Here is a 16,422-nt window from a genome sequence, read left to right as displayed (position 1 = left end):
GACTCGTAGTAATAAAGGTTACAGGCAAGTAATCTCGTTTTCCAGTGCTAATAAATGAGAGAATGTGTCAAAGCTGTATTCCGAAGGATACCCCAAAGAACAACAAAAAGTCCTGGATGAATGTTAGAAAGAAATTCGTTTCAGAAGAGAAATTAAACTAATTTTACTCTTTTACCCAGAGACTGTCCTTAATATTTCAGAGGCAAAAACGCTCCCACTAGAGCCAAAAACATCTACACAGGCTAGCAATCAAGATGGCCGCGTAAGCTCCCGGCTCCGCCGACCTCCGCCAGCAGCTCGTATATCCTGACATCGATCCTGAACTTGCACCAGACTCCCGTGTTCATGAGGTGTTTCTGATTCTAAAGGTGCAATCCCGAGATTTTCATCTTATCGGATGATGAAGATACGCTGTGTTTCCATTCTCGGCCTAACTCGGCGTGGAAGCCGGGGCCTCGATTTCTAGCCCATCTGGGTTAGAGTTGAACAACAACGGCCGCGGGACCTGGGCGGCGTCCGGTCTCCCGAAGTGGGACATAATCTGCTTGTTTTGGATGGCGACACTGTGAATGGTTTACACCGAGGACACAGCAGCGTGACGCACCGGTTGCTGTGGTCGGGGGTCCGACGCCCGGAGACTCTGCTAGCCTCCCGGGGTGGACGGGCTTGGGCCCTCGCTTGCGGCGACGGTGTCGATATTGCAAGACGGAGAGCGCCCTGTCATCGGCTTCGCGTGGGCCTGTTACCCCGGAGTAGTCGACCTCCGGGGTTCAAGTCCTGCTCTGTCGATTAGCGAGAGGGGATGGAGCGGACGGAAGGCACGCCATCGCTGCAGGCCGTAATGGCCGCCATTGGGGCGCTCCACTCGCAGGTCACCGCCATATTCCAGAAACTGACTGTAACAGTGGACGATATCTGTCTGAGACCGGACGACGACCCTCCGGTAGGTTTTCAGCAAGCTGTGGTACCCGCGGAGCAGTGTACGCTTGAGATTGAGGACCCCGTGCGGAAGCCAGATTTAATGTGCTTTGTCAGTTCCCAAATAACAGCTAGCAAGCCTGTGACTATCGCCAGCTTCTCCTGTTCGATCCTGATGCCGCCCAATATAGACATGGACAGTCTTATGTGCCGTAACAAGTTCCTCAGTGACTATTGGAGAGATTCGCTATACTGGGACACCTTTCTTCGCTTGATTTGTGGACATCGTGAACTTTTATCCTGTTTTTGATCCTACTGCACTGACTTGAACTTTTATGAATGCTCTGATTTTTCCATTGAGGTGGTGGTTCGGGTGAAAAGGGCTCCCACGAAAAACCGGACTGGCCCGGGTTGAACTTGACTGCTTGGGTTTGATAAAATACCTTGATTCGATGCCGGGATTGTAACCTATAACGTTGTGGGAGTTGGGTGGTTTTTGCTAAACTCCCCCGGTTGGTCAGTATATTTTGCTACATACTGTCTTGACTATGTTTCGGGGTGGTCGCTTCTGGCGGGGGGTAAGGGAGACCGGGGGTGTGTTTGATTTCTCCTCCTCCGCTTCTTTTCCTTCTTTTAGGGTAAGTTCTTGGGCGACAGGCACGCTGCTAGTGGGGTTAGGCCGTAGCCATTGCAGGGGTGCAGGGTGGGGCGTTAGAGGGGGTTTATTATTTTATCTTTGTTTTGTTCTATGGCCTTTTTCTTTCTTTCTTCCTTTTGCGAGAGGTGGCTTGTTTATCCTTCACTGATTCCTTATTCATCTGGGTGTCTACATTGGCTCTAATTATCCTGTCTCTTGGGTGGATGGGTCTTGCGGATGGGAGTTGGACTAGATAGTCTATCACATTGTTTATCCTTCTTCATATGCGTACTACGATGACGTCACATGTTCCTTTAAAGTTGTTTATCTGCATGGCTGCATCCCCTCGCTTATTACTGTACTGTATTCTATAGTATGACACTTGATATTTGTAATGCCTCCTCTTGTTTTTCTTAATAAAAAGAGTCACTAAAAAAAAAAAATCTACACAAGTGGAAAAGAAAAGTATGAAAATGAGACCAAGTGGCAAACCTACCAATCTCGAGTAGTGAAACTCTACCTCTTTCAGTTCAAGAAGCTGCTATGCCTCCAGTTGAGCGCCCCGTAATTCCTTCAGGATATGCTAGTAATATTGCTTGACACCCAGTGACACTATTTGGATTACAAATTGGTCACACAGTCTCCTGTGAAATAAATCCCACATCAGAACCTAAAACAACTCGGTCCAGAAACCTCCTTAGGTATACAGTGGAAACTGATAAAGAACCAAATATCCCTATTCTGGGTCAAATGTAATCGCTGCCAGAAAAGAATCCTTAACAGAAATCCAGGATAACTTAACTGATTGTAAAGACTCAAAAAGAGGACCCTGTAAACATTTTGAAATTATATGCAAACCCAAAGAAGACCTGGGATAGTGGACAGTTGGCTTCTTATTTTGTTTTTACTTTTAAAGAATTGGCTTGCAAACTCATCAGATAAAGGAGGCTAGGATTCTCTAAAACCATTGATAGCTCTCCATAGGGTATTTAAAATGAAGTCGCAACCTCTTTGTGAAACTTAAGGAAAGTTGAGAATAAAAAAGGATTAGCAAAACACTGATTTCCCTGCACACACACTAAAAATTATCCCAATGCGTAGCATAGCTGGCTGTAGGAGAGGGATGTCAAGATTGTTGTATAGCTAAAGCTATTTCTCTGGAACAGCCCTAAAATGAACATACTACTTGAGTTGAAGATGGGCCAAATAGTGCCAAGACAGGAGAGAAAACGGAGGTGGAGATGTTAGATTGGCGTGCAAGAAAGGAGAGATTTCCAGCCTGAGAGTGGTTGGGAGCCCAGGGTAGGGCGGCCAATACCGAGTAATTATTATCAGAGGTCGTGCATTTTACTGTATTTTGTTCAGCACTCTGTAGAGAAGGGAATGAGATGAAAGGCAACTGCAGACAGTGCATCTACTCAGACTCCTACTCTGGACTCCCTTAAATCAAGTCTCAGAACAAAATGGGTACAGAAGGGTTATTGCTCTGGTAAGAAAATGGTTCTAACCATGATTGTCCCAAACTGATATGTTTTTCACAAAAAAAATCTAGTAACATGGAAATTTACTGACGATTGAAGGTATGTGCTGAGGTGGTTGGCATCTACATTCTAGAGACTTAAAGTGAAAAAGATTTTTCTGCCCAAAGACAAATCCTTCTGGCTATTTGAGCTAATAAAAGACATGTAACACCCACCTCCCCATTGGCATAGGCTCCAACCACATAGTTGCCTGGCCTAATCAATACTGTTCTGCCTTGAAATTAAAGCGCAAATGCATGAAGTGCTCTAAGAATAGCAGAACTCGCCCTCCAGTTCAAAGGCTAAAAACGTTCTCTAGGAAACAAAATCCCTTGTACATCTTGATCTTGTAAGGTTACTCTCCACCTTAAAACTTGAGTCTGTGCTCAAAACTATTCAAGTCATAAAGGCTAGGGTTACTTCCTTTCTGTAGATGTGCTCGTACCAATTAACATACAAAGGCTTTGGTTTCAGACTTCGTTACAGAAAGTGTTGCCTTGTAATTCTGAGACTCCGGAGCCCAAAAGGAAAGCAGTTGATTTGGTAGGGGTTGTAGCTGCCATTAACCTCTCAACCTTTATCCAGTCTTTTGAAGAGCTGAAGAGAAATCCTGTCATCTGTCTGAGCACAATACTGTCTTAATTAGGCCTCCTATGAACGGACATTCTTTTGCTGGAATTAGGTGAGATTTATTTCCACTTAACAGAAATACCAACTCCATCAATTGACTGTAGACTCCTGCCGAGTTACTTGATATTGGACGCCGAGAGGCTGGGACTGCACGGGGAAGTTCCTGACTGCGAGGAGACAGAGCGGGCGCCCGGGACTGCGAGGACTAGCATTCTCACTTCCATCCACAGCTGGTGTCTCTTCCCGGGCGTGCTCCGCCCTCTCCTCTTCCTTGTACTTAATTGAATTCCCGACGTGCATCGCGGGACGCGCGCGGGACTCAGCCCGGGGCTAAGCCCGGGCCAAGGGCGGGCCCGTTGTAGCCCGTTGTAGCCCGTGTAAGACTGGACCGGGCCCACTCTCTAACGCCATTTACCTTATGCCATAAGATGTGTGTTCTCCTGCCCCTAGTATCAAATATTTGTGTATGTTGTTACTTAAAAAGTTGGTTGGATTAGTATATTTTCTCCTGTGAAAATGACCACTCGCGGAAGCAGGAGCAAATCCGCCGCTGAAGGGGGCCAGATAGTAGGACCCTTAGATAGTTTCCTCATAAAGGCGAACTCTTTTATTGACCAAGGCATCGCTGACCTTGAACGTAGAGTCTCCCAAGATCTAGCAGTTGCTTACCAAAAACGTTCTTCTTTGGGCCATTTAGCTACTGCCAAAACACCGTATCAAACTAGGAAACCCACCCTAATAGAGGTTAGTGCTGATGTGCATAGTCTACCAAATGTGGTGGACCTATCAGCATCGGTATGCCTATCAGACTCTCTAACTAGCCTAGAGCTGGAAAAAACTCCAGACCTATCATTGCAAACTACACCAGAGGTCACAAGACCGTTGAGAGGGAATAAGGAGGGGGCCGTTAAGAAAAGAAGGAATCAACAGAAAAATAAAAGGGCAAAAAGACACACAAGCTAGCTATTCACCGGGGAATTAATTTAACTAACCTTGTATTGAAGAAGGGGGAAAATAGAAACATAAATTCATCAAACCCTCCTATTAATGAGCTATTGGGAAATACGACCACTGATGTTTTGACTATTTCAGTAGGGGGTGAAAAAGAAAATCGATCGAGGGGTAGATAACCTACTTTTGATAAAAGTGGGAGAGCTAATTAAATCCTACTTCTCCCCGTTAGAAACTAGTTTATTACGCATTGAAAGACAACTAGCCGAATTAGTTGGTGTATCCAAAAAGAAAGATCCATTAACATCGGGGATTCTAAAGCAGGGAGGAAACAAATTGACCACAAACAAACCTGTGGCCTCAAAGGTAACTAAAGCAGTGGCTACAGGGCATTCCATATTACCTAAATCTCCTGCTATAGCAACAGCAGCAGAGAAGAAAATTATTGAAAAATCCAAAGACCCTGCTGTGCAGGATAAGGTGATCAGTAATACCCCCATAGCACCCACAAGGAATGATAATAGGGACGCTCGTAGGGAAATACATCATATGAGACCCCCCGTCAATCTTCCCCCAGAGGCTAGCCCCTTTGTGGTAGTGATGACTGGGGTCCCGGAGTTGTCCGACACCACAGACGAACCTCCCTGGGCATTAATGAATAAGGTTCAACACTGGCTAAATAAGAATCGTCCTTTACCACCTTACGCCCCGAGCCAGATCTTAACGGTTCGTAGAGTCCCCTGGGTGGGTTATGGAGGGAAATCGATTCAGGGAGACTGTATACTGGTTAATTTCAAGGATCCCCGTATAGTGAATCACATATGCTCCTGGGGCCCCCGAAACACTACTGAGGGAATAGACACCAAACGCCTTTCCTTTTTTTACCCCCCTGGGACACACAATGATTTAGGTCACCGACAAAATTGACAAAGAGTAGGTAACCGAGCACTGGATAGAGACTGGGAAGATTGGGGTGGCAACTGCATTACATATACCCCCAGGGTGGATTGGGGAGGAAATTCCACCAGATGCCCCATACAAGAACCTTCCTTTATGGACCACTGGAGAGGATTTCCTATTACAAATAGATATAGCTGTTTGGAGATGGTGGACTGACCACCAACCCCAAATGGGTATCAGATGGACGGGGGGTGGCAGATTGCTGGCACCTTGCCACACGGAGAAAAAACGTCCCCCCGTCAGGTTGAACCCATTCCACTGGACTTAGCCAGTAGCCCAGTGGCTGTGACCCAGAGTGCTGAGGTGGATCTAGATAGTATGACTGATGGCCACTTATTTTGTCTGATCTCGTGGAATATAGCTGGTCTTTCGCGGAGACTGGAGGATCAGGCATGGTTAAAATTTGTGGAACCCTTTGGTATTGTTTGCCTCCAGGAGACATGGAGCAGGGGATCCCCTGGTTTAGATGGCTATCAAACTTTTAACGTTGCAGCAGAACCCTCACAATCGGGAAGAGCTAAGGGTGGCCTTATGACCGCTATCTCTGTAAAATATGACAACATAAAAACTGAGATATTGATGTCATGTCCTTGGTTCCTATTACTTGTGTTAAAGGGTTTGTTCTCGGTCCCTCTCCTTCTAATCAATTGGTATTACAACATATTCGACCCCCAATCTACAGTGGTGATACAGAGACTACAGGACGAGATTGTTAAAGTAACAAACAGTATATCTCCTCTTTTTATTATGTGGGCAGGTGATTTTAATTGTTGTTTGTGTAAGTTCAGTGGCTCAAGAGTTTGTGGCATGGCAGAATTAGATGAGCAGCCGCTTGCACATTTTAAGCATACAAAGCAAGGTGAGGCTTTAAATAATATCATAATCATTAATGATCTTTGTGTTTTGGATATGTCTACCTTCTCGAAAATGTTGAGTATTCCTACCTTTCATGGTGCAGGAGGCCAGACGAGTGTTATAGACTTTGTTTTAGTTTCAAGAAAATATGTTCATCTTGTTAAAGATTTCCAGATTCAGGTTAATCCCACCAGTGATCATAACCCACTTGTTTTGAGCCTGTGTCCTGCGTTTAAGAGAACGCAGACTGCAGAACATCCAATTAGGTTTAGTCAGAATAAGGGGGTTACCTTAAGGTGGGATAAGGTTGACGCTAAACTCCTGGAGAAGGATTTTTAAACTAAATAAACAAATGCTCGAAGTCTGCTTAACGTTGTCAAGCGAGCTGGATTTAATAGTTGATAATTTTGAAGCTCTTTTAACAAATGTGGCCTCCCATCTTCTGAAACCAAAGGGGGCAAAAAAGGGTAATACTCATAAGTGGTTTAACTCTGAATGCTCCAGAGCACAATCTAGCCTAACAAAGGCCTTACGTCAGGAGCCCCGTGATCGGGATTTGGTCAGAGTGGCAAGGAAAACTTATAGAGATGCCATTATCAAACGTAAAACTGAACTAAAAAGACAGGCATGGGACGACTTGGGCAGAGCGTCAGAATTAAAAGATAGCCGACTCTTTTGAGATGTCGTGAATCGTCCTTCTTTAAAAGTGAGGAAAAGGAAACCTTGCAGACGCACATTCCAGGGAGCATATGGGAGGCATACTATGGGGGAATCTTTAATCCTAAGGGGGTTTCTTCTTTTGTCTCCTGTTTTGAAGGGCTCCCTGATACATGGAGGGAATCAGCAGACACGCTTAGTCTCTCATTGACTCTTCCAGAGGTAGAGGCTTCTCTTAGAAAGGGTATAGCTTTGAAAGCCCCAGGACCGGATGCAGTGCCTCTGGATCTTTTCAAATACAACACAGATGTGTGGGCTCCCCTCTTATTACTTCTGTTTAAAGCAGTTGTGGTTGGTCGTATTCCGACCTCATGGCAAGAAGCTTTATTGGTCCCGATATTTAAAATAGGCAACAAAGACGATCCTAGTTGTTATAGACCAATATCGCTAATAGATGTGTCCTGCAAACTCATGGGCAGAGTGATTCTGGCTCGCTTAGAAACTTGGGCCGAATCCAATGGAATCATCGTCGAATCCCAATATGGGTTTAGGCGGGGTAAAGGCACAAATGAGCAGTGCCTAAATTTGGCGCTGATCATGGGTAAGTACATGAGAGCCAAGCGTGGTTGTATCCACCTGGCTTTCATGGACTTATCCAGTGCCTTCGATACTGTTTGCAGGGGAAAATTATGGCAAATAATGGAGTCTATGGGGTTCGAGGAGCCATTGGTCACATTACTTCGCAGCCTGGCTTTCACCTTGTGAATACCCTGCTGGGGTATCTCACAGGGGAATACCAGGACGGGTTCCCTAAGCAAGCGCCTTGAGACCCCTGGGTGATTCGTGCGCTATATAAATCGAAATACATTTACATTTACATTTACATTTACTTCATGCTGCCACCACAGTAAAGATCAGATTTGGCCCCACAAGGGAGACGACAAAGCCCATACCATCAACTGAGAGTGTCCGCCAGGGGTGTATATTGGCCCCTTTCTTGTTTTTGGTCTATACCAATGGGTTGGAAGCCTTTTTGTTAGAAAGTTGTGCTGATTTTCCCCAGGTAAATGGCAAACGTATACCGATGTTATCCTATGCGGATGACACGGTTCTAATGACCCTAACTGCAAATAGCATGCAGATTTACCTAATTGCTTTTGAGATTTTCATGCAGGGGTTAGATCTAAGGGTCAACTTTGCCAAGTCTTTTGCTATGGTCTGCAGCCCGAAAGGGGCTAAATCTTGCAGGCTTGTGGTAAGGGACTCGACTATCGAGAAAGTTGATAATTTCAACTATCTGGGGAACTTATTCAACAAAACACTAAGTTGGGATCGGTTAAAATTAGCGCGTGTACAAAAAGCTACCCAAAGTGTTGAAGCTATTTTTCGTTTTTCCAGCAAATTGGGGCAGAGGCCGGTTGCAGATTTGAAATCCCTATACAAAGCAAAATGTTTCCCGGTTGTAACATACAGCGCGGGTGTATGAGGTACTCAATCCTGCACTAACATCCAAGTAATGGAAAATAAGTTTATAAAACGCCTCTTATGTGTCCCTCCAAGCGCTTCTAATCTTTTTTGCCATACTGAAGTAGGCTTGGAATTTGTGAGTGACTTTATCCATGTTTCTCCTTTGTTGCTTTGGATTAAGGTCTGGCGTTCTGATCTGAAACTTACTAGGGAAATATTACTAGATTGTCTTAACCTTGAACATTATGATAAGATCCCATGGTTATCATATGTTAGGGATACTTTCCTTAGAATAGGCTTGGGCCACATCTTTTCAAAAGTTTAGACCATCGGCGCTGAATCAAAGCAATTAACCAAAGAGGCGTACCGTTTAGACTAATGGATGTTGCGAAATAGCGAGAGTGCTGTCTACCATGGAGGTTGTATCACCAACCTTACCTTTCGTATATAGAGCAGACTCAATGGCGTTTTTATTTAACTAGGTTTCGTCTGAACACATTGCATTTTTTATTTGCATTCCCACAACAGGTGGGTTGGTGTGAGAGTTTACCCTTGTGTGCTTGTAACAATCAAGTGTCTCAAAATACTCTTCATTTAATACTTTTTTGTTCCCTGTACAAAGATCCAAGGAATAGATTTATTAGACCAATCTTGTTATCTCTTGGATCCCGTAATTTTAAAGAGGGATATGAACATCTACTCTCATTATCAACTCCAGTAATATGCAATGCTGTTCTTAGTTTTATTAGAGTAGCACTCAGTATTAGAAACCGATATTAATTAACTACTGTTATAGACTGTTGACCCTCATAAATGCAATTAGCTCATAGCTTGGCACCAATATTTACTCATTGTATTTGTACTAAATTGATTTGTAATTGATGTATTCACAAAATTTATAATGGTCCGAAGTCAATTGTAGAAAGTTTTAAATTATCTAATGTTTTGTTATACTTTTATGATTCTGTCTTTATGAATCGAAATAAAGTTTCAAATGATGATGATGACTGTAGACTGTTTGAATGTTGAGGAAGGCCTTGATTTAAAAAAAGGACCTAGAAATTAACCAGTCATCCATATAAGAGGGGAGTTGAAGCTCTTCAACTTCAATAGACTGTGTGAATACTCTGGATGATGCAGAAAGTCTGATGGGTAGTACTCTGGACTAAAAGTGGTGCCCTCCCACCATAAATTCAAAATTGGTTTGATTAGTAGAATGAAATGGAACATGGAAATGGGCATCTTTGACACTCAGTCTCCAAGTAATCATCTAGCTCAATCAGACGATTTACTATTTGTAGAATCATCTTGAAATGTGTATCTCAAACAAACTTGTTTAGTGTTCTCAAATCAGAAATAGTGTGAAAGTCCCCTTCTGACTTGGGTACCAGAAATAAGGCTGAAAAAAGACCATCATTCTTTTAGATGGTTTGGATTAATGGCCTGATTCTCGAGGAGCAACATTGTTTTTCTGTAAGGCATGGAATCTGACAAGAAGATGTGGAAGTGGACTAATTTACAGAAAGTTTCTATTTAGTATATATTTGACTGTCTTTAGAATCCCCGCCTCCTGTATCCAAGCATCAATATAAGCTTTGATAAATCAAGGTGTCTTCCGGTTGGAAGGAAGGTGAGTTATAAGAGGGAGGGGTGGAGTATAGAGTATAATGGGCAATGAAAAGAATGATAAGAGAAGAAAGTTAAATTTGACTGAAGCTTTCACTAAGATACTTTCTTTTGGAAAGGAAATGAAACATGAAGAAATGATGCTACAGAAGACGGCAGTAGGAAGCAATATAAAAATGTGGTTAAAAAGCAGTGTTGGCCTAAAATCCGTGCTGATGCCAGAAAGGTGAAGAGTTCACTTGAAAATAGAGTGTATGACCTACAAGGTTAATTGAAAGAAAACCTGTGTTTGTAAGCTTGAAGAAATGTATAGCCACACAAAATAAATGAGTACTTTGTGTTCTCACCAAGTTAAGAACATGATTGAAAATAGGAGCAGGAGCTTGAATTAGTCTAGAGCGCACAAAATCTGATAAGTGGTCTTGGGAGCAGAATGATAAAGCACACATACAAATAGACATGCATTCAAGAGTAGAAAATAGTTATTTTGTTAAGCATTGTTAGACATTACAATGCAGAATATGCAGAGAGAAGGCATAAGATTAGAAACACAGGTGACAAAATGTTTTCTGTAATCGGTATGTAACTGCTAAGTCGCTCATTAGTTGATTTTTGTAATAAGCATTGTTCAATAATGTGGCTGCCTGTGAAGCAGCATATTGAGACCAGCTGTTTACCTGTTTGGAGATGGCTACTCTCCCTGCCGTGACACTAAAAAGCTGGGTTTTCTGTGCCAAGAGGAGTCTCGTCATTTTTCTTCTTCTTTCTTCTTAAATTACCCCGCCCGTTCCTATTGGGTAATCTCTCTCGGGCTGTTTGTCTCCGGAGTGGGGTAAGGAAGACAGGCAAGAAGGTAATTAGCATGCACTATCCTAATAGTTCGGAAATAAATTAGTCGGGCTGACAAATAGGATTCTTTGGCTGTGCTACAGTATTTGTCCACTGCTTTCTGCCCATATAGCTTGCAACTGTAACAATATATCATGTTTTGAAATATTATGATGAACATATGTGTCTTCCCTGCTAATCATACACCAGTTGCAAAATTATAAGAAATATATGGGATGGAAGCCCCATGCAGCGAGCATTGGAGTGAAACACTGATTAAATGACAGTTCTCAGTTTATCTTTGTGTTGTGTCCTTGGTTTTGTTTTGTATAGCTTGTAAGGCATTTTACCAAAATATATGGGATGGAAGCCCCATGTAAAAATCAGCGAGCATTGGAGTGAAACACTGATTAAATGACAGTTCTCAGTTTATCTTTGAGTTGTGTCCTTGGTTTTGTTTTGTATAGCTTGTAAGGCATTTTACCAATTTACAGTTTCTCAACAGTACTTTCTTATTAGTAAATTATTGGAAATTTATTTTAAAGTAGCTTACATTTACTGTGCACTTAGAAAATGGAGACCTTTTGTTTTCTCATCAGTATAGAAAGGAATACCAAGTGTTTATTGGTTGCAGTCCTTGGGATACTTTATTCTCCATATACCAGATTATTTCGTTAAGTATTCCATTCCACATAACATTCTTTTTTGCATTTCCTGCAAGAATATTGACCTATAGTGCAATTTGCTTCACTATGTAGTATTGAAATACGCACATGAAATACTATATGTGATTCTGTCCTGTTTAAATTAAGTAATGCTAAATGTTCTTGCTGATTAGTTTAACTTAATTGAACATGCCATGGAAGAAATGGTTTCATGCTCATGAATGTAATCAATGCAACTCGTCATTGGATGTTTTTCAGAGCAGTCTCTGATTTTATAACACTTTTGCAGCTTCAGAAATATTTAATAGCACGGATTAAATGTGCTCCTTTTCTTGCAGGGGGGTAACAATGCCGGTCACACGGTGGTTGTGGATTCTGTCGAGTATGACTTCCATCTCCTCCCCAGCGGCATCATCAACCCAAATGTCACTGCATTCATAGGTACGTACATATACAATGTCATTCTGTGTTTTTGGTGATACTGTAAAACTTCATCACATTTGCATGTGGGCCATGCCTTCTGGTTTTGGGTTTTGCATCCCTTCAATAAATACATTCATAGATTGGTTGACAGTCCGGTGCAGAGACTGAGGTCCCCATCACTGGTCCTGCTTAAGTCTGCAATCCCAAGGAACATCGAACTACTGCCCCAAAATGCAGCTGGAGGCTGGCAACATTCTCTTATGCAGATGAACTGTGATATGAAGAATTACTATGGAAATCGGGTGTGAAATTCGCAATTTATGCAGTAACGGCTAATTTTTCTGGGGATCCGCTGAGGCCATTTTGGAATCCCGCAGTATCCCCTAATATCAACATTCTCAATATCTGCAGTGAGAGCAATGTTAAGTCCTGAACTAATGATTCGGGAACCTGCAGAGGGTGGTGTCGCAATGCCTATGTTCAGTTGTCACATGTGATAAGCATCATTATGTGGCCTCAGACTGTTTGAAATGTTTGCTTTGAACAATCCAACCACCCAGGACAGGTCGGGAGAAAAGGAAGTGAATAATGCCTCTGATGGTTCGGGACAAGGTAAACTTTAAGTTGTTGTGCTTTAAGAATATGCTTGTTGCTTTTCCTCAGTTGTATTGTTTCTTATTTATTTCTTGATCTGCTACTTAGAGGTTTCCAGATGCACAATATCTTTATTTGATGGGAACGAAGAGAGCATGAGAAATACCACTGGTCCTCTGTTTGGGACGTCTTTAGTTGTTTCTTTGTTTTTTGTTGTTGTTGTTGTGAGGTGGATTGGGGGGAGCAGAAGAAAAGTAGTCAACACCCCCTCCTCGTGTTTATAGGTGCAAGAAGCGATTTCGCTTGGAACCCACCAAAATCGGGATGTGTCTGAGTCAGTGCAAACATTGAAAAATAGGACGGCAGCAGGATGCCCCATGGTATTCGAAGGGCTAATAGAGAGCACAAAGTGAGTCATTCCCAGTGAGCATGCTGCGGGCTCCACTTTACTTCCTTCCACTGTCCCCACTTGAGTAAATCTCTTAGTACTGTTCTAAATATAGTGAACCACCTACGTAGGAACACAGCAGTCATGTGCTGCTCGCTGTGGTCCCATGACCTATCCACAACTAGTTTGCTTATCATTCACTATGTACACAAGTGCCTCTATGCCATCTGCTTCTCACCTCACAAGCTGTCCCAACTCTCACTACTCTGTGCTTGCCCTTGGCCCATTGCTTCCTCCCCAGCGCGCTTTTGCATACCGTGTACAGCGACCGCTTCCTAGTACCCAGCAAGTCCTTTGTGCCTACAACATTCAAAAGTAGTAGGGCCTCTTCATATAGTCCTGAGTAGCTCTCACACACCGAACTCTTTCTATAAAGTGATGCCTTTGCAACCTCAACATAATGCACTCGCAACATGTGAACAGCAGATGCTTCACACCATGCTGTAAATGCTCACATATGTCAAGCAACTTGAAATTAGGTAACTGACATTACTCCATGGATGCGCCCACATGGATCATGTGTCTAAGTGTTGACAACCTTACGTTGTGCAGAGTTACAACCATGCCCAGCTGCTTATACGTTATTCCATATGCTCTCGCCCAACTCAATGTTGAGACCAGTGCTGGTGAAGTGAAGTGCAACAAAATGAGTACTGAATTTTTGGCTCTCATGCAATACAAAATGTTTACACACTTATTTGTAACCGAAGAACAGCCTTTAGTTGGTATCCCTTATGATCATTATCCAGCTGAAACAGGCCTGTTGTGCTGAACACTTTGAGACTTGCCCTGCCTGAGAGTTGTGAAGCAGCTGGCAGTGTTTATTTGTCCATGTCCTAGGGTAGGCAGCAAGCGAAATCCAAGAGCTCAGGCCTGGCATGCCAAGGCCTGAGCTTGTGGACAGTTACACACAGTTCGCCACCAAGGTGATGTTGCCTTTCTGATCTGGCACACAGCGGCGCTGATCAGCTCCGTGATATTGGGCCATGCAGCAAGATGACACACAGCTCCACGCTCAAACGCTCCACGCTTAAAACAGCTGCACGCGCAGCCCACGTTCTGACACTGCAGGCCACTGCTTCTTTATTCAAAGTGCAGGTTGAGTGCCAGCCTATGTTTTGAATGAAGCGGTGAGGGCACGCCATCGGGCTTCGTGTTAACTGAGAAAATTAGTTGCATTGTGGTCTGCAAGTCAGTGGTTGGGCAGCAGCTAAATTGTCTCCAGACTGTGTCCTTATACAATCTCCGAATTCAAATTTGAATGAAGTATTCAGTTTTACTAATGTTGACGTAACTGAGAAACCTGGGTATAATCTCCATTTTGACTCATGACTAACATTTTCTTAATTATGGACAAATCACTGCATCTTCCTGAACCTCCGTTTGTAAATATGTGTAATACAGAAGAAATGTGGAGTATAAAAACGTTCTGATGCAATAACTTCTTGCAATGACCATCTACTCATTACATTCTTGGTTTTGTATTCTGATCTCAACTGGACCCATGCACTCAAACCTGTTGTAGAACCTAGACGTTTGTGATGATCCAGCTGACATATAAAACAAATTGTCTCCTCCACCTCTAGATACTTGTTGCCATTGTAACCATTATCAGCAGGTTACACTCAAATCACTGCTGTAAACACTCAACCTACTGAATAGGCCATTGGAATATGTTGACTACGAAGGAACAGGTTTAGAGAGCTGGCCTTTCCAGGATTTGAAGTTGTGAATATGCATTTATCAGATCTCTATAGCAGAAATGTTAATTGCTAAACTAATGTAGGGACTTCATAAACGTAGAATTGAAATGTGTTGAGCCACATGGGTTCTGAGAGTCTCTACACCGAGAATCGAGTGACAATTGCAAATCAGAAGTGAACTGCTTTTTGGGAGCTGTATTAATATCACAGCATGTATGTCCTTGCATTGTGCAAGTAAGTATATAGATTCATTTTAAGGGCCTTGTGGATTTCTCTGTAAAAAGGATAGTGAGACGTAGTCCAAAAATGCGCCATACAATAGTCAGTTGCTACTGCTTCTTACATAGTCAAACTTTTCTTCATTGAAAATTTAAAAAATGCACTATAAATAAAAAATCACTGCCTATTCAGTAATTCCACCAAGATCCTCTACTATATAGTCATCCTCCAATATTCAAGATGGAAAATCTTTTATCCAAATCATGCCAGCTTTAAATATGACCTCGCACACAGGTTACCCCATTCCGGCCAATCTGATAAAATTCTATGCGCAATATATAGCCATAATCATTGATAACAGGACCATTCCCCCCTACTAAATAACCCCCACCCTGAATCCCATATGTATATATTTATATATCTACTATATAAATCCTATAGCATAGATATGTGCTATAGGATTTAAGGTTGGAAGTATTTATATAGATCGATCATACTGCGCTGTTGTCAGCATCCTTTCAAATATTAGATGATATTCCCCGAGCTATGGATGAATAATACATGTCTGTGGACTAGCTGCATTTGGCATCATTGGTCAAAGAACACGGTTTGTCATTCTCTCCTCGACATTGGGGAAAAAAGAGACGTGCTGAAATTGTTCTCATCCATTTGGTTAGTAAGGTCACAGTTCGTAAAGATGGATTCATCAGATCATCTACAGTACTGCTGAAATTATGAGTTCCTTAAGGATTAACCCTATCTTCTTATTTGTTAAAGTTCTACATGGAGCATTTGCCATAAGTATCCAGGAAAGTGTAATTAGCATGCTTCAGCACACCCAACTTTACCTGAGAATGTTCGACCCGTCACACTTAACCCTGAAAGTCTTTGTAAACACACAGCATACTGGGTGGGTGGATGGGTGGGGTCTTCGGAAAACTAAATTCAACAAAAGGTCATTTCTTCATCATGGGCAATACAACAAAATAACTCCACTTATCAAAAATTGCTGAAAATTGCCTCCTTACAACACTTTGTACTCCTCAGGTGTAAACCTGCTATCCAGCTCTTCATTTTAGAAAGATCACAAATCCCTATTTGTGTCAGAGCATGACACAAAGCCCTATTTGTGTCAGAGCATGACAGCAGCAAAGATCTGTTAGCTAAAAAAAAACTAAACACCCTAGTACCTCTTAGTCATTGCCTGTGCTACATCTTGCCTGTCAAAGAACCCAGTAAGCCGATCAGTGGATCAAAAAGGAAAATCAAAGCATTTTGCTCCCCTCCTAAGAATCCTCCACTGGCTTCTCCTCGAAGCCAG

The 16,422-nt window shown here is 42.6% G+C and overlaps 1 protein-coding gene across 1 annotated transcript in view; it reads left to right on the top strand.

The window, feature by feature from the left end:
• Positions 1-16,422, top strand: part of ADSS2 (adenylosuccinate synthase 2) — a 379,820-nt gene that overhangs the window by 60,340 nt on the left and 303,058 nt on the right. Inside the window, exon 2 of the mRNA XM_078648576.1 lies at positions 12,053-12,155. Coding sequence (XP_078504702.1) covers positions 12,053-12,155 — 103 coding nt within the window. The remainder of the gene's footprint in view (positions 1-12,052; positions 12,156-16,422) is intronic.

Source organism: Lissotriton helveticus, chromosome 6 (genome assembly GCF_964261635.1).
Source record: "Lissotriton helveticus chromosome 6, aLisHel1.1, whole genome shotgun sequence".
Taxonomy (NCBI): Eukaryota; Metazoa; Chordata; class Amphibia; order Caudata; family Salamandridae; genus Lissotriton; species Lissotriton helveticus.
Note: the sequence above shows the minus strand (reverse complement) of the source record. Positions and strands in the feature narration are given on the sequence as shown.